At 33.4% G+C, this 20,296-nt stretch overlaps 1 protein-coding gene across 1 annotated transcript in view; it reads left to right on the top strand.

The window, feature by feature from the left end:
• Positions 1-18,189, top strand: part of LOC129966159 (uncharacterized) — a 42,335-nt gene extending 24,146 nt beyond the window's left edge. The window contains exons 2-7 of the mRNA XM_056080555.1: positions 7,472-7,600; positions 10,825-10,874; positions 10,963-11,055; positions 12,545-12,689; positions 13,414-13,870; positions 15,861-18,189. Of these exons, the coding sequence (XP_055936530.1) occupies positions 7,472-7,600; positions 10,825-10,874; positions 10,963-11,055; positions 12,545-12,689; positions 13,414-13,870; positions 15,861-16,755 (1,769 nt within the window). The 3' untranslated portion in view covers positions 16,756-18,189. The remainder of the gene's footprint in view (positions 1-7,471; positions 7,601-10,824; positions 10,875-10,962; positions 11,056-12,544; positions 12,690-13,413; positions 13,871-15,860) is intronic.
• Positions 18,190-20,296: the final 2,107 nt, after the last annotated feature.

Here is a 20,296-nt window from a genome sequence, read left to right on the forward strand (position 1 = left end):
ACTTTATTTTCTTTGTACTACGTATACGAGAAAGTAAAAAGAACAGGGGTGACAGTAAATTAATGCTTTTTTCAAGGTAATTTATATATTTTCTTCGCTACCATTTTTGAAATGTCTGTCGGTATTTTGTTTGCAGTGATTACGTTCAATTACAAGAGATAATTAACACCTTGCCAAGGGAACAAATCATTATCACAGCTGACCTAAACGGGCATAACAACCTCTGGGGTTATGAACACAATGACCTCAGAGGAAACCAAATACTAGACTTCGCCCTCGGATGCAGTCTGTATATCATCAACAAACAAGATGCTCCTCCAACCTTTTCCCACTGCGGAAAAAGAGGATGGCCGGACCTCACCCTCTGCAGCCAAAACCTGATAAACACCATTTCTAAATGGGAAGTGCTAGAAGAGCCGTCCCTCAGTGACCATAAATTCATTGAAACAACAATAGCTATCAACCAGCAGAGCTCCATAACAACAAGATTTAAAACAAAACACGGAAACCATAGAAAAATGCTAAATCACCTCCTACCACACGTAATCAAAATTCAACAAGCAATTAACAAAAGCAACACTCCACAGCAATTAAACGAAACAACTATCATCTTGCAAGACAAAATCACAACAGCTTGCAAGAATAGCTACAAAATCAAAAAACAACCACAAATACTCCAACCCAACTGGTACACCAGCGAATTGGAAATACAAAAAAATAGGCTAAAAGCACTGAGGAGACGAGCTCAAAGATCAGGAGAAAACCGACCAGCCCAGTTCCTGCTCCTCAAAAGGGAGACAGCCATCTACATGAAGAACGTCAGGCAAGCAAGGAACTTGGGATGGAAAGGATTCTGCTCCCAGGCAAAAAACCCTTATGGCAAGCACTATAAAGCTGCATTCCGAAACTCAGTTACCCCAGCTCAACTGATACTACTGAAAGAAAAGGAAGCGACAGGAGGCCAACTCCAAATAGCAGCAGGAATCCTCGAAGAAATTTTCCCACACCCTGTCTCAACCCCGAACCAGGCAACAAGTGTAAATTACTCACCAGATGACTGCCCTTTCTCTCCACAGGAGGTAGCTAGAACGATTAACGGCCTCCCAAAAGGTAAAGCCCCAGGGTTGGATGGCATTGACAACATAGTCATCCAGCAAATCAACCAAAAATTTCCACAGCTCTTCACGGATTTTTTCAATAAATGCCTAACATTAAAGAAATTCCCAGATTCACTAAAAATAGGAAACATCATCTTATTCCGTAAGCCAGGAAAACCTATTAATGAAGCAACCTCTTACCGTCCAATATCACTCCTCCCAACAATAGGCAAAGTCTTGGAAAAGCTCCTAACCCAAAGACTCACCTACCACCTAGAAAAGAACAACCATATATGCAATAGACAATATGGATTCCGTGAAGGGAAATCAGTGGACATGGCCATTGACAACTTAATGAGGGAAATCAAACTGGCAAAACAAAACAAGAACCACGTCCTCCTGCTCTCAATTGATATCAAGGGTGCGTTCGACAACATTCAACATGCTGCAATCGAAGATTACCTAAATAATAGCAATAGCCCTGCCAACTTGATAGAAATTTTCAAAGACATACTTAAAAATAGAAAAGTCGTCCTCAACACAGCAGAAGGACCAGAAGAAAGAGAACAGAAACAAGGCTGCCCACAGGGATCCTGCAGTGGCCCTGCTCTCTGGAACCTGGTAGCAAATGAAATCCTTCAGCAGGAGTGGCCACGCAACACCACCATCCAGGCTTTTGCGGACGACTTTGCTATAATAACTCACGCCCCAACCAGGAAAGAAATTGAGAACCAAACACACGCAGCAATAGAAAAATTCTCCAAATGGGCAAATAAAAACAAGTTGGAAATATCCATTAATAAAACCAATTATATCTTCCTCAGTAAAATAGTAAGAGGCCCATCAATAAAATGGAACGGCACAGCGATCAAAAGAAAAAAAATCAATAAAATACCTAGGAATTCAAATAGACGACAAACTCAATTGGAACGCACACCTTCGATATCAAGCAACAAGAGCAGCTATCCTCCACCAAAATCTCCTAAAAATAGCAGGGAAATCCTGGGGAATTAAGCAGGCACAAAGAAAAACCCTCTACTCAACTGTAATAGAAAGAGTACTTGCACACGGCGCAGCCATCTGGTGCCAAGATCCCACCGAGAGGATGAAACGGAAACTTGCAGCCATCCAACGACCGTTTCTACTAGCCATATCGGGAGCCTATAGAACTACCTCAACAGCAGCCTTACAAATAATTTTGGGAATCCCCCCCTCTGCACCTCCAACTACAAAGAGAGGCAAAGGGCATCTCGTTATATAGGCTCAAAAACCCGACCAACAACTGCGACCTTCAAATTAGCGAACTAGAAATAGACTGTAAGATTTCAGGCTGGACTTCTCATCCCTCGGTACACCTAGAAGATCACCAGATTTCACTTGACGACGGAGGCTTGAGATCGGACCCGAATGGAATTTACACAGATGGATCGAAGACGGACAAGGGAGTAGGAGCAGCGTACTGTGTCTTCAACAATGGAGTAACTACAACAACTTGGGCAACAAAACTGGCCCACCACAATACAGTATTTCAAGCTGAGATCCTGGCCCTATACAAGGCCGCAGAATTCCTGAAGTCCACATCAGCAACATCTACCATCTACGTCGACAATAGGGCGAGCATCTTAGCAGCAAAAAATCCAAAATCCAATAACAAATGTGCCAGGAAAATCTTTGCAATACTTTCTACAAATGCAAACATAAAGATATCCTGGATTAAAGCCCACGCCGGATATGCAGGTAATGAGAAAGCGGATAGACTTGCCAAACAAGCTGCTGATTCAGACAGCCCTATTCAGCCCGAACCATACCCAATTTCATTCATAAAGTCCAGTCTAAGGCGAAACATGTTGGAAAAGTGGCAAACGGAATGGGACAATGGCGAAACTGGAAGACTCATCTACCAGCTTCTTCCAAAAGCCACTCAACAACTTACGCCCTGGAGAAGGGAAGAAATTCTCTTCTTCACAGGCCATGGCCCATTTCCCACCTACTTAAAAAGGTTCAATTTAGCAGACGAACCTTACTGCACCTGCGGCGAAGTGGGGTCACCACTCCACTACGCAACAGAATGCATTTTAACTACATCTTATCACCTAACGAAACCATCAGCTAACCTTCAACAGGCCTGGTTCTCCAGGGTAGCAGATAACTCTCTCAGCAGGGCCAAGATCAGAAAAATGGTTCAATTCCTGCATGAAGAGTCACAACTGTTCAGATACTGACCACCACTCCTATAACATCGGAAAACCCATCTCACCACCTGCACGACAAGACTTCCACCAGGCCCGGAAACTCCAACAACCAACGCAGCGCATCCTCAAGCTCAGACAACTCCATTCAGTCCTGCATAGCCCATGACATCCCTGCTCCAACCCAACCTAAAACCAACCATTCCTGCTCTAACCCAGCCAAGTCAGCTCCTCACCAGTCTAACCGAATTCAGCTCACCTACTCCAATGCAACCCACTGCAGCTTAAAAATCTTTAACCCAGCCAACTACAACTCTGCCAACATCAGCTTCACATCATCAGCCCAATCACCATTACCTCCACATCATTAGCTTAGCCATCTGCAACTCTCACTCTCCATGTCCACCCAACTGTTTAAATAATCGTTAAGATTATAGTCGCAGGGGCATGGAGAGGTGTTAAGTTAAGTGATTACGTTCAAAATTGACCATGGTGAATGATACTATTCCTAAATCTGACAAGATTCCAACTTTTTTTTTTTTTTTCATAAATGTAAATAATTGCTCTGTCTGATTCCAAAAATGAATACAATATCAAAAGTAATTTTTCATTGAAATTATAACCCATTGATGAAGCTGCAGGAATATAACTGAGACATAATACTGTAGCAGTTTTCTCAAATATTTCTAAAAGTAAGAAAGTTGAATTTGGTGAGCAGATCAAAATGAAACTAGATTTACATTACAACCATTTGTATATGAAAGAGAAAAAAAAATGATGTGAAGTGACACAATTAGTTATCGGTGTGTGTTGGCCTTCAATATGTTAAATCATTTTTCTTAGAGCAGTCAAACTTCACACATATGCATTTTGGTGGGTATAAATGTGCACTTGGGAGTGATTTTTAAAAATTTTTATTTATTTAAAAATGAGCGAAATTTTAACTTTTTTTTTCCATATTGAATAGGTTTCAGCATAAGACATGCTTTTAATAAATATTTTGATTACGGCATTTAAAATTAAGATAAACAGTTTTCACCATTGCTGGATTAAATGTTAAGGTGTGCCTATTTTTAAACACTGATGGTCTTTCCTGTGATATAATTGTTTATATAAAGCTTTCTACAGAAAATCAGGGAAATGCACAGAACGATGTAAGCCTTTTGAAATAGTGCGAGTTATATGTCTAAATAAATGTTAAGTTAAAAAATATTGTATTGAGTAAAGAATAGAAATTTTTAGAAACCAATAATCCCGGCGAACCAACTGGTCGCCAAAGGTAGCTAATTATTAATAATAAGTATTTTCAAAACTAAGCTTCGAAATTTTTATTGTATTTTTATTATCTGCTGTAATTGTAATATATTCATTGATTTACCGTGAGTTTTGCATACTAGAAATAATATGTCTTATAACACAAAACATTAAAAAATAACATCTGGATAAAAAAATTTACAGAAATTAAAATAATCTAATAATATTGAAACAAGCAGGATTTGTTTTCATTTGAACAATATAACTATACTAAATGAAAAAATAAAATGATTAAATGCTAAAAATGTAATGAATAAATGCTTAAATGTAAAATGCTAAAAAATCTACAATGCTTTAAAAGAGCGATGATTTGAAGTTCTCATAAAGTTCTCTGCAGTCAAGAATATACAGTTTTACTGTGAAAACATGTTCTCACACATTGTAAAAATTTAATCATCTCTATACAGATGTAGTTATATAAGAGGAACTGACTAATTTCATAAAATTTGCACCGTTAAAGTGCTGCACCGAAGAGCGTGTAATTTTCTTTAATTCGTTACGTAACAGTTTGTTCATATAACAATGACTAATTTTAGAGAAATACAAAATAAAAAAAAATTCTGTTGTTTTAAAGAAAAAAGTAGTATTTCATTTTGTTTTGATATTGAGATTCATTTCTGTTTGTATAACCATGTTCTTTTAGAGTTAAAGCTTTTAGAGTTAAAGTTATTTTAACTTCGCAAAGTTTGAATAAAAAACAAAATGGACACAACACATAGTAGTGAGTCATATATGATCCTCCACGTCAGTTTCGAGTCTAAGGCAGAGTACAGTCAGTAGCCGATTAAGGCATTTAGAATCTGATTCACTATTTAAATCCGTGAAAACATGAATAACGCAAGCTACGACAGTTAACCAATTAACTTTGAGCATCCTTCTGATTCATCACCGACTGCTAATGGATAGGAAAGGACGGGGCTGTTAACTGGAACGCTGCGAGGGATTGAATGAAAAGATCCAGACTGTTTGGGACTGTTTCCTGAACAGATATTTGTTCCATATTTTGCAAAACAGAGATAAAGGAAGCTCCTCTTTGTTTCGGTCGCACGCAGATCCAGCGGACGGGCGTCGTCCTTTCGTTCCGCATCGGCATCTGTTAGTTGGTTTGGATGTTTCATGACGAAGCGCAGATTTGGCTGTATTGCATCTAACATGTGTTAGAAATTCACTATAAAATAGAGGATAAATGTAACATGAGTTTAGGAAACTCAAATTAAACAATTTAACAAGCTGGAATCGAGAACAGAATGGAGTTAAAGCACAGAATGGAGTCACTAAGAGCGTATTTGATACTTGTCATGTGATTTGTTAGTTTTGAAATTCATTGCTTATATGGTCGGAATGAATTCAAAAGAAGAAAAAGAATGAAGTTAAATAGCATGCACAGTTCTGTTTGTAAGGTAACAATGACGTAATGGGAGTTAATTCTATCGACTTAATAATATTACTTGACTTTTTTTGCACATAAACCAAGGGAAGGTTCTCCCATCAAATTTTTCACATACTAATACACTACATCCGTTATGTGTGTTCATACTGAGGTGAAAAAAACTAAATATGGATGGAATATTTTGGGTTTCTTTCTTTCCATCGATTGAGCTCAAACTTTAATATAAATCTGTGATGGTGGCGATAAGACAATATACAAAATTTTATTTGTTTTAGATATTTCCCTTTCCAGTTATCGTGTTTAAATATGCATAAACAACCAGGCAAACGAATAGTCGGTTCGTTGAAGAATTATGTCAAAATTTAATCAGATAGACATTCTAGAAGTGAAAACAATGGCCAAATATTATTCATCAATATGATTGCATTTCTAAGTTATATTCGTGCCCACACAGATGAATATACTTCTCATCCACAGATCTCGCCCAAAATTTGACAAACGTAAAAACTGTGTAACAAATTTCATATTCGAAACTCAATACATTTCAAAGTTATTGTATTCATAGACTGTTTTCCACCGTGAGGGCACATCAGAAATGAGGAGCAGAAGCTTCCGGCATGGTGGTTGGTTCTCGCCACATTGGTGGGTACAGAAAATGTGGAGGTCGGCTACCTCCTATCGATGATGGAACGTGATTCCCACGGGAAGGGTTGTATCGTGGCCGTGATGGTCTTTAGGATTCATCTATAGTTTCTGCCAGAGTTGCTGTCGCGGCGGCCCGGTCAATCATATTTGATTCCAATGCCTCTAATAACCAGTTTGGTATTCATAGAACGTTAGATAGACATAATTTCAAAAATGTGTTTTTCAGACTGAAGCTATTGACACATAACTTTGTAGGCACATTATATAATTTAAAAAAATTGCTAATTTTTGGGGTTGATCATTTTTTCTGATTTTTTTTATTCTAAAGATTTGGAAACCAAAGTAATTTTCGATACATAAATACAGCCAACAACAAGTAGGATTTTAGAAAATTAACAACAACGCTTCTGTCAGATTCCTCTATTTTAGTAAATAAAAATTAATTTAAGAGTCAACATAATCTGAAACAGCGCATAAAAATTTTACATGAACAATAGATTTCATTAAATAGCTTTTCCTACAATTTGACTTGTCATTTATCAAACCATTTTTCTATTTGCTAGTTTGAACACTTATGATCATTAAAATAAATTCAGGGATGAAGTCTCAAAATATTTCAAATATTTCCGAAATAAAAAAATAAAAAAATCTGTTGGCTAGCAATGAGTTGCCCTTAGAGATTAGTCTGATTTTATTTCTTACAATTTTACTGATTTTTATCAAAAATGAATTTTTATTTGATGAATTTAAATAATCCCAATTGTTTGAAAGTAATTCATAATTCAACTTTCATTTTCCTCTTTTAATATCCTTTTCTTACCATTTTTGTTTTGCAGGAAGTCGTCAAAGGACAGATCCACCTGTTGGTCCCTCTCAAAATCATAAAAATGCAACAGAATTTGCTTTCGACAATCCGTACTTCCGGAACAACCAAGACTCAGAAGATGTCGACGAAACTGATAAAGGCAAGTATATATATAATCAATAGAACAATCTTAATCTCTTCTTCTAAATATTAAAACGGAATTAAAAGATTGTATTTTGTCTTTTCTCTTAAAAAAAACCGCTGTAGTGACCTGTTGATATAAATTCGATTTCATTGTCGATGGATTGAAGTTCGATACTCAATTTCACTGCATTATGATCCTCTAGATACGTCGACCTGATGTATATTAAACTGCTGTCTTGTTTAAACATTCACACATTAATACGATGACGAAGTTTGGAAAAAAAAAAGCTAATGGGTCAAATGACTGATCACAGTTAAAAATAACAAGATACGTTCTAAAAATGACCTAATCTTTATTATAAGACCCATCAAATCACAGAAAATAAATTATTTCACTTAAAATACCAAATTGCTATTAGATTAACCGACCTGACTAACTACATTAAACAACAGGACTTTTGAAAAAAGCTGTCCGAAAAGTCGTTTATCAGTATGACTATTGTTATGTGTAATAAGTTTATGTAAACATTCAAAATGAAATGAAAAGGATCTCCTGTTTATCAAATGACGCAGAAGACATGAAGTGGAAAGATAAGAGCACTTTGTAGAAAAATTTAACAGGTAAGAATATTGGCGAATGATGTTTGTATTATCAAAAAAATTAATTATGTGTTTAATAGCCTCGAGAAAACTTTTTCAAGTGGATGATATCCTTTCTGTTAAGAAAGTATTAGACGAAAATGAAGGTATTTTTTGAGCTGAGTGATACTAGCAATTGATATAAACTTATGTCTTTCCTTTAGTCAAGGTATCTAAGGTTAAAAAGAACCTAAGTCGCTTATCTAATAAATTTTAGGTAATGCCGTAGCTATTGATTTCACAGAAGATATTGTAATGGGTTGGAAAAATATATCAATAAAATCTTCAACTAATTGATAAAATTGTTGAAAAAAGATAGATAGAAATGTTCGTATAAAATAGATAGAAATTTTCGTATCTTCGACATGTATGAAATAAAGTATAGAAAAATAAAATCAAAGGTGCTACCAATTTAACAATGGAATCTATTTTAGATTTAAAAAAAAGAATTTTATTTTATTCAATATTTATCGTCTTAGGTGACCAGCTGGTTCACTGGGAATATTGATTATATTTGATTTCAATTAAATAATTTAGATATAACTTCATGTCCGTGATTCCGTCAAATTGAAGGACATTAAAGCCATTTTATTTCACTAGTATTACATTGTTCTGGTCATTGTATACATGAACTTTTCGAATGGAGATCAGTTCTATGACATCCTAGTACTATTATGTGCGATCTTCTAAATTCGCGAAATTGTGACTTCATTTGTGTGTGTGTGTGTGTGTGTGTGTGTGTGTGTGTGTGTGTGTGTGTGTGTGTGTGTGTGTGTGTGTGTGTGTGTGTGTGTGTAAACTACACACATAGTAAGCAGAATTCTTTAATTTTCAAAAATGGAAAAAAAATCACACGATTACATGTTTGATGAAACAATCAAAACGGCTTGAATTTCAGGGCAACAAAGCAATCTTTTATTGGAAACTAAGCAAAAATATATTTTTTAAAAATTGCCGAAATTCAGAAAAAAAAATTTGCTCTACTAATAATTAATATCATTACAAACATTACAAAGACAATGTTTAAATTTTTTAAATGCTGTGAAATTTAATTTTTATTGTAATTTTTGTTAGCTATTTTTGGAAACACCAAAATTAATTTAATTTTTAATTAAGTACAATTTCAGGAATTCATTCCGAGGTGCACTTTTTTACCCATCACTACTCAATTTTGATAATACTACGTCAAACGGTCTAGCTTATAGAGCGCCAATACACATACTTTCATTTTTATTATTAATAGAAATAGAGATAGAGATTAAATTGTAATTTAATCGACATGAATAGACTCCAAATCAAAATGACAATAATAATTTTTCGTAAAATACTGATTTTAAGAAGTAACAAAAGCTCACCTTTACATTGTGTATTTAAAATGTAACAAGTAGAAGATCTAAATGTACAATACGATATACAAAATTCATCATTATATCATTCGTCATCATATTAGTCAACACGTAATCATCACATTATTCATTATGAGAAGTGTATAAGAAATTAATTCATTAATGCAATATTTAAAACTCTTCCTTTCATTTTGAAGATTTCTTAGATTTAAAAAATTCAAGGAAAGGCATCTGTTTAATGTAAAGACAGATTATCTCTCATTGAGATGTTGAATTAACTAAATTTGTCTAGGAAAAAGAAATTTCATGAATATCTTTTTCTAAAGGAACCAAAACTAAAATATGAAACTAAAGTATTAAAAACTCATATTTAAGGTTGGAAATATTTTCATTTTTAAAGCGAAACACAAAGGTAACTAGAGAAAGTTGTCTCTTCAAAACTTTCTTGCATACCGTCTAATAAACTTCTCGTGCCAGAGAACGCCTTATTGCATTGTTGTCCAATAATTACGAAATATTTTTTGACGTAAATTTAGCATTTTTACTGAATCTATCATGTCATCCTTGGCGTGTTATTTGGCGATTAATCCTTGGCATGCGTTATTAGTGTCCAGAAATCGAATTTATGTTTTAGACACGTTTTTCTCAGCCGATTAAAATGAAAATTTGACACAAAACTGCATTTGTAGTTACAAATTGCCATACTAAATTTGATATATTTAAATCTTTCCTTTTTTTAATGATCGCGTTTACTTAAAGTACAGACCGTAATACGGTCAACTCGAAGTTGGATTTGGCTCAAAATTTGACAGGTGTCTATACTATAAATCTTAAATCTATGCACCGAATTTTATCTATATAGCTCTCTTCATTTTGTAGTTATCTTGTTAAGTTATATTCAAAGCCAGAGAAACAGGCTTCCCCTGAACGGATTTTACTCAAAATTTGATAGAAATCAGCGAATTAAGACCTATACTAAATTTTAACCGTCTAGCTCAAATAGTGATTGAGTTATTTTTGTCACAGGCAGACAGGCGGGCATTTTCCAAACATGTGTTTTTCGAACTCAGGACGGTCTAAAACGTGGAGATTCATCAAAATCTTGAATTCGAATTTTGTAATTATTACTCTACTATCTTTATACTGAGTATACGAGAAAAAAAAGAACTGGATAAATTTTTATAACTGAATGCCTTAATGCTCGTAATTGATGGTTTTGCTTTGCTTTCTAAATAGAAACTGTCTTCCTTTCCAGGCAAAACGAAATTCACTCTCAACAGTAAGAACTCCCTGCGCTCCTCAAAGGTAGTATTCTCTTCTTTTTTTAATTTTTTTTGTTTACTTTTAATTAAGTTGTGAATTTATGACTGATGTTGGTTTTTCGTTTCAACAGTCCGAAGGAAAAACTAGAAAAGGGAAAAATCCATTTGGTTTCGGCGGTGGAAGGAAGCAGAAGGCTATGGACGATTCCTGCATCGCGCACATGGTAAGTACCCGCTATCTGACTGATTAATAGAAAGTTACAGTTTTCGTTGAAAAAATATTTTTTCATGAATATTCATTCGGCAGCTAAATGTACATCCAAAAGCGGTGGATTTTAACTAAATATGTAATTAAACACTTCACCCAGAAAAAAAATCAATGAAATTCTTGAAAGCGGTTGCAAGTAACGAATTTTTCATTTATTCAATGTCCAAAAGAATTAACTCAACGGTTGTTTTAGAGCATTAAAATCAGCTATATTAATATTACATCAAAGAAAAAGAACAAGAAAACAAAAATTTACTTTAATGTTATCTAGAATATAATTCAAAAGTAACAATTAAAAATATTCATCAATTGATGTTTATAAATAATGATTCTTTAACATTTCACTCATATATTGTTCATGTTTATATTCTTTTCTTTTTTCTTTTTCTTTTTTTCCCCCCAATTTGCTTACTGCACGCAGGATTTCAAATTATCGATTGCAGCATTTGTTGTAGGGTTTCTTCAATACATTCGAAACTGTCAGAATCATTATCGTTTGTTATTTCATCTTACCCACAAAGAGTACACGATTTTTTTTTCAAACTTTTACAAGGAATAAGGTATGAAATTTTCAGCCGCTACATAGCGTTGCGTTGAATCATTTTAGGTTATCTTTTAGACCTATTAAAAATATGAATTTAAAACTTATAATAGTTCGGGTTTTTTAATCCACTTTATCATAATTCATTTTCAAGTGATAATGAGTTATGATAACTCAGCAGATTTCATGCCGGATCTGGCAGCTTAAGCATTCATTTAAACTAATCTAAACTGCTCTAATCCAGATAAAATAATGTTAGCTCCATTCTATAAGAAAGATATCTTCGGATATTTCCTTACAAAGGAAACAAGAAATAATTCTACGAACTTCATTTATTAACACTAATTGAAAATGAAGGACCGGGCATTCTCAACTTCATAGATGACCTTAAACGATATAGTGATCACATTAAAGAAATATTTTTGTATACATTTGAATGCGTCGCCTCGGGACAGAGGATTTTGATAATATAAAGCGAATGAGAACATTAACTGGGATTACATTAAATAGAGTAGATTGTAATAATCTGTTGTTGCTGTTACTTAAGGCACTTTACAAGCCTGCTGACAGTTATCTGTCAGTGATTTAAGCCGAGTGAATATCTCTTGTTTTTACAGTAGCGCCAACTAGGGTCAAGAATACAACTTAGCTATTTCATACGTCACATTCGTTTGCACAACCCCTTTTTAAAGGGGAGTTGGGCACATTCACACACCTCAGATAGAACACAGAAAAAGAACAAACATGCCCGAACCCAGACTCTAACCAGGAACGCTTAGATCACGGGGAAGACGGCTACACCTATGCCAGGACACAGGCGTAATAATCTCTTTCAGCAGGAACGCAAATTTTGTCCTGTAGTGAGATTTATATTTTTTTGCTTATATCATTACACTTATCTCAGGAGCCTGAAAGAACAGTTGTTTCTCTTCGAGGGCATGACTTCACGGGCCTTGGCTTCAACATAATGGGCAACATGAGGGATGGTATCCTAGTGAAAGACGTTTTGCATCGCGGACCTGCTTCCGAGTCGGGGCTCATCAAAGCAGGTATGTACTCTATCATTCGACAGTTTCTAATAATACGCTTGGTAACCAAATTTTCTATAACAATTACCTTTTAAATAATAGATAATTCGATGAGCAAATAGGTGGATTTATTTTATTCAGCAAATATCATACGATATACTGTTTTATGCTGTACTTTAAAGAACAAATATGCATTTCTATTTTTAAAAACAGATTTATTTGCATATAATTAATTCTTGTTTATTTAGTTCATGTAAACTTTGGAGTTTAATTTTTCCTTTTATACACTAATGGCAGGAACCCATTTGTGAAACAACTTATTAAAATTATAGCTTATTTGAAATAGAAATTCAAAATTCTACCATTTTAGAAATTTAATTATTTCAAACATCTAGGAAATACTTATTGCTATTCTATAAAAAAATATTAGCTTAAAATTTCATTATCTTGTATTTTAACAAAAATAAGAATAAATGTTGTTTCATCCATATGCGTCTACTTGTAAAATAGCGAAGGCATTTCTTCATACGGCATTTCATAATTAATACTTGAAAGAAAAAAGGATTTGTTCGATTATATAATATTTCATTTTCTCTTTTTTTTTCCAATTTTCATTATTAGAAAGAAAAGTATATTCATTCCTTTTCAAGCAATGTGATACTCATTGGTTTTAATGATTTAAGAGTTTATTCTGTAGTTGACTCGCAAAGTGAAGCAATAAGTAATTCTAGCTAATGTTTTTCAGGTGACAAGATCATCAGCGTCACCGTATCTTTCAGCAATATTGTGTATGAGGATGCTTTAACAATTTTGAGCTACGCCTCACCATACGATGTGAAATTAGAACTCGAGCGCAAGCCTTCAGCTCCCAAACGTTTGGGCTCTAGTAGCTTCAGCGATGGCGGACAGAAACTTTTCCACCCTCTGTACCGCTCTCAAAGCATCGATGATTTGACACAAATAGACCGTGAGCTGCCACGGCGATCTCAAAGCGTTGGCGTGGCTGCCCACAGAATGGCTTCCAAGGCTGAGGACAGAGAGAAGATGTCCTTGATCTTGAGCACGACAGGCTCTCTCAATGAGAAGATGTTGGCCAATGTCATGGCTGAAGGTAGCGGTGGACATTGGAAGAAAAAGTTTGAGGACAGTTTCGAGAGTGAGGATGTCCCTTCAACACCATTAGAGAGAGAACCATCTAAACGGTATGTGGCGTTTTTAAGTTGGTACTCAGCATCCCTTTTCAGTTTAGTGGAGTTAAAAAAAAAAGCATTATTACTCACTGTATTTGCTAACATTTTAATTCAAATTTTATTTTAAAATATCTCCTGTATCGAGCTTTACCTTTTTCTTATAATCAAGTAAGTAGAATATGTATACCTATACCAAATTATATATTCAAAAACTTTTTTTCATTTTCCTTATAATCAAATATACAGAATATTTGTATCTATCCTAAGTGCATCAGTTTTTTTTTTAATATATATTACAAACAAACAGTTTTTAAGCGGACACATTTTTATAATTACTGATAAAAAAATTTACCAAAATAGATTATGCATTGATTAAATTGGATGGCATTAAAATACGCATATATGTAATACTAAATGTTACTGAAGAGAAAAATTTTCAGTTAAATCATCCTTTATTTGTTCATCTTAGCAATTAGGTCAAATGTTTCCTTTTAATGACGCTTTAAGAGATGCTACAGAAATCATATTGATAACCCAAAAGGAAAGACGAAAAAACAAGGTAGCAACGTAGTCAGTCATGTTTTATGCATTCAAGATAGGAATTTACTTTCATTTTTTAATACATTATTGAAAAATTAGAAATTTAAAAAATGATTGTTTCTCAATACAAGTCAGGCAATCAAACGGTAATTAGAATTTAAGAGGAGTGGGGAAAAATCAAAAGCCCACTTAAAGTCTATGTCTTTTATGTTAAATTTATGTGGTGAGAAAAAAAAAAGAATTTTAAAGACAGAAAAATTATACTCTCGCACACACAAGGTGATCGTTAAAGTAACTCTAACCCCTTTAAATTCAAAACGGCATCTCGTATACCCAGGGAAGTACGTGTACCTATAAAGTAACTATGCTGAATTTATTGAGACATGTTACAGTGCAGTAACATGTCTCAATAAATATTGGCAATCATGAATAGCGGTTAAGTAAAGAAGTTACAAAAACAATAAAAAAATGAAGGAGATCAACCAAAAGTCCATTTAGAAAAATGTATAGTAAAAAACTATAGAGTTATTTGTGAAATTGACGGAGATATTTGTAATTAAAATTAGAATTGAATTTTCCGTGATTTAAAGAAGAGTTCATCCTAAATTAAAAAACATGTTCTCTAGTATTATCAGACAGTTTTCTGTTTTAAGAGTCGGCAAAATGAAATTTACGCCACGAAGAAAGTAAACAAAAATAATATTGATAATAAATCTCAAAAACCAACTTGAGGGGGGGGGGGATACCAAAGAATATATTTTTCAATTTTAAGACTAACCTTTTTCAAGTCATAGAATATTCATAATTGCCAATATTTAGATAACTGCATGAATTTTTTCCCCCTGTGTTTTTATTATAGTATAGTGTACATTTTTCTAAGTGGGCGTTTTGGATTATCTTTATTTTCGGGTTATTTTCTGTATTTTTTTTATTTCGTAGCTAGGAGGGCTATAATCTGTCTCAATAAATTTAACATAGTCATTTTACTATAAGTAAACATTACTTCCCTGGCTATACAAAACGCCGTTTTGAATTTAAAGGTGTCAAAAGGACTTTAACGGTTATCCTGTTTAAATATATAGCACAAATATACGATATGATTATATATAATTCATAGAGAAAGATATTAATATATAAATATTGGTTGTAATGACTAAAATATTATCGTATTGATTCAATATTATATTCATATACAATTAGATTGAATAGTTAAACACATTGTTTGTCTGAAATATTTCCATTTTAATTATCAACAAAGTGATAAATGCACCTCATATTTTCAATTTTTCTGCTTTTTCATTCAATGAAGAAATTTATTTTAAATATATTTATTACAAGAGTTCGACACTCTCGAAATACATATTTTTTTTCTGATGGGTAAAAGAGGAATTGACGGTATTATCGTGAAACAATATTTCTGAAATTTTTGATTCCATTCGTAAAAAATTATTTTATTGCATAGGTTCTTGGACGGGCCTCAGCCCCGACAGAAACTGGAAGCACGAAGTATGGAAGACGAAGATGTCTCGGAATGCCTTAGAATAAGAGTAACCGATGAGAATCACCGGAAAGAAGAACAATCTTCTCAGAGTCACAGGGAAGAAACAGGCCCTGCCAGAAACAGAACAACTTTATTGGAGGACGACAACAACGATTCGGACGTTTCGAAAGATTCGCTCGAAATCTCTGGGAGAGTTTATCAGAAAAAGAAAATACTCAGGGGGAGTCCTTTGGCTACTCCTAAAGGCCAAATTACGGTGACCAACACAGTGCAGATAGAAAATCCGACGTCCAGCACCACTACAAGAGTAGAGAGAATCTACGACCGTTCCAGTAAGCCATCATCAAACCCTGATATGCAACAAATAGACAGGACTAGTTACACTCAAAGGGACGCCGAGTATATGGACAATAACAGAACTCGAGCGGACCCTTATCGAAATGTCCAAAAACCTAATCAAAATGAAAGACAAAAGCTAAATACTTCTGAGGCTTTTACCCAGAGCTATGGATGTAGGACTCAGAATTATAATGGTGGAACTGATGAGCATAACAGAAACTTGAAGTATCCGAATGCACCTTCCTCTTCAAGTTACAACAGACACGTGGAAAGTGATGACAACAGGAAGATAGATTCTAGCATAGAAAGTCAGCCGAAATTTACCAAGAAGGGAGCTCCTAATCCAGCAGGTGGTATGTTCACGCAAATTAGTCCCTTCCAAATGCCTTCCAACAAACAGAGACAATTCCGACCATGGGCAGGAAAGGAGGATTTATCCTCCAGACCAACCCCTTCTGCCTCTTCCGGACCCAAGTTCACACTCAGGGACAGTTCGATACAACACAGACAGTTCTAGCAAAATTTTGTTAGTCTTATTCTGAGATGAATCTTTGGGATTTTTTTTTTTTTTAATTCAGTCAAAATGTAGAACTTTAACCATGAAAGCATATCTATGTAGCTTTCTTTCACAAACAACTGAGATATCCAACGTTTTTGAAACGTCACCAATTTTTCTGACTGAGTTTTACGTCATTAAATCCCTGCGGAGAATGAAAGAATCTATTACATTCTTAAAGTGAATCCTCTTTTATTCGACCTCCGAAACGTAAAAGCGCAATGCTAGATTCCATCATCATTATCTTAAAAGTCCGGTGTGTCAAAGTAGATTCCTCGAGCTTAAATTTAAATCCGCTTAGACAAATAAATACTTGACCTTCCACTTTTCAACTAACAATGGGGTGGGTTCATGTGATTATGATGTCACATAATAATTGTGGGTGCTCAAGTTTGTAAATCTATATCAGATTGTGTTCTTTTAGGAGTAAATGTTTCTTTCAATACGTGCGTAAACATATTTATTAACTAATAAGAAATTTAAAGTAATATAGAAATTCAACTTAGTGGAATTAACTAAATATATTATAAATCAAAAAAGCGTAGCTCAGTTTAATTTTAATTTAAAATCCCTGACGCATATGAATGCTTCAGTGAGGATAAAAACGATTTTATAAATACTAGATGGTTTACGATCTAATTTTTTTTAAAATTAAAATTCTAATGTAGGAACTAGAATAATATTATTAAAGAAAATAGTAAATAATAAATAAGCTTAAATATTAAAAAAAAAAAAAAAGTTCCTTACGTAAGGAACAAAAAATAAGTGCAAAATGTTTAATGCGTTTCCTATTTAAAATGTCAAGACGAAATTTATGGACAATATGATAGCATGAATGGAATACATTATTAATCATTATTCTATGTGTAACGATGAAAGCTATTGGTTTTATAAAATATAATAGGCTGCCAATTGTCTCCAAGGCATCTCAGAGTACGATTCATCTTTTCTTTCATTAATTATGTACATAATTTCATAAACATGAATTTGAAACGATCCATTTGTGAAAATCATGTACAAAAGTGATATTTGAGCAAACTTGGAAAAAGAAAACCTCGAAAAAAATAACAAATTTACAGACTTCCACATTCCAAAGGAGCATCAACTCATCTAACTTTCCATCAAAAGATAACGAACTTAATTTCTCAAGAAAAGCAGCTGTAGTTAAATAAATGTATTTATTATCATAAAAGTGTTATTTTTTATAGGTCTGAACAACCACCTGAACAATTTTATTTACCAGAATGATATTAGACTATTATTTTATTGCCAATTGTATCATTTGTATTTCTTTGAAATAATGTTCTTTTTTCATTCCAAAGTGTAAGGGGACATTTCATACTTGAAGGAATGAAGAAGTAAAAATAGTTTTATAAATAAAAGTTTTAAAGTTAATTACGATTCTGTTTCTTATTTCAAACATTCTAATATTCACTGCTAAATGACCTTCAAGTTTTTTAGACTCATGGCACTCTGGAAATTATATAATTTTCCTGCAGAACCGTATATTATTTTTCAAGAGTATATGTAAGTTAGACAGTTGTTGTATTATGTAGGTGCTGGTAGTAATGAAAATAGAGAAACGCTATTCAAATTCATTTATAAAATAAAATCATTCTGTTTATCTACTCAATAATACCGTAATTCATACTATTGGCATTACCAATTTTTACCATAATGTGACTGAAATTTTTTATGCAAACAATCAAAATCTTGCTCAATAGATGTTATCTGCAAATGCATTTCGTATTTTGCATTGAGCTCATTCCACTATTTTGTTGTTATTGCCATTTGTGTAGAAAACAAATGACTTTTCACATAAATATGTTGCTCCGAATGGCATAAAAATAGTAATGGTTGTACTCGCAACTTTTGAGTATTGTATATAAATTTGGAACTAAAAATTTAAAGGCTGCGTTTGGTTAACTTTAGATTTCAACATTATAACTGCTTATATGTCGATAAGTTATTCTCTTTCCTTTACTGGCAATTTTCTAATCTATCATAGTACACAAACAAATGTATTTTTTATCAGTTCATACATAACTTGTTCTGCTGAAAAATATCATTTTATATATTTTTAATTGACAAAGATATATATTTTGCAAAATTACTTCTAATTTCAATTTATTTTCTATAAAAAAATAGTACTTATATTTTTTTATAGAAAATAAATTGAAATTAGAAGTAATTCCACATATAAAGTCCTCCTTTCCACATATAAAGTCCACATATTTGATTTAAGTATTAATATATTGCTTTTTTTCTTTAGTTTTCAATATAATAGATAGCCCTTGAAATTTGGTATATGGTTTTTACACCAAATTTGTGGATTTGTTTCAAATTCTGAATGTAATCTATTCAGAAGACTCTGTCTATCCAGCTATCCCAATATAATATGACACGATAGTTAGAAAACGAAAAGAGCTAGATGCATGAAATTTGGTACACAGATTTAACATCTAAAATGTAAATATATATATCAATTTTGAAACTAAATATGTTTAAAGGTTGAACGTCTGTTAATCTGTACTTTTACAAGTCATGAAAACGCAATAATACAAAAACGCAGTGACTTATAAAATTTGATACGTGATTTGATGACTATAGTGCCAAATTTGGGTTCTATCGATTGAAAAAAAAGAGTCCAAAAATGCATGTTCGATTTTTCATATAAACCACACTTTCATATTAACTTTACTATTAACCACATAGTAAACTTTCTTTCATATTAACCACATCTCAGTGATTAATCGATGACAAATAAATATCCAAATACTGGACCCTATAGTCAGTAAAATCTTTTGGTTGATGACAAAAATCAATTTTTCGTAACTACTATTCTTCAATGGTGTGTAGTTAATACGCAAGTAACGGTTTTCTTTACTATACTTCAAAAGATAAAAAGTTTATGTTTGAAAACTAAAAATAAAAATCTAAGCACTTATGGCGTTCACTGTCTTGACCCAAATCCATAATTTTCTGTGAGAAGGGGTAACACTTTTGTTAGAGAATATGTTTGCGAGCAAATGTTAAAGATAATAAACACTCTGGTTACTTATTTATATGGGCAAAATATAATAATTTAAGTGCACTAAAAAAAAGAAAAATCAGCTTCGAGATTCTGATGAATTTCTAAGTTTCGTTTCTCTGTGAGTCCAAGAAAACCATTCTTGGAATTATGTCTGTCGATTTGTGAACGCGATATATAAAAATAGAACGACACGGACGAATAAAATTTGATATGTAATTTTAATAGCACGATTCTAGATTTTTATCACAGTTTGGGAGAAAGCAATTAGCAGCATGTACTCTGCTTGTCCATCTACATTCAGGTAACGACTGTAATTAAATCAGCGGAAGTGGTCACTCCAAAACTTTCTCGCATACTCTCTCATAAAGGTATCATCTCTGAGAAACCTTAAATTGGTGTAGAATAATGTAGGGAAAGGCAACGACCAGCATTAATATGAAAATATATTTATTATAATTAAAGGACAAA

The sequence above is a fragment of the Argiope bruennichi genome, chromosome 4, assembly GCF_947563725.1.
Source record: "Argiope bruennichi chromosome 4, qqArgBrue1.1, whole genome shotgun sequence".
Lineage (NCBI taxonomy): Eukaryota > Metazoa > Arthropoda > Arachnida > Araneae > Araneidae > Argiope > Argiope bruennichi.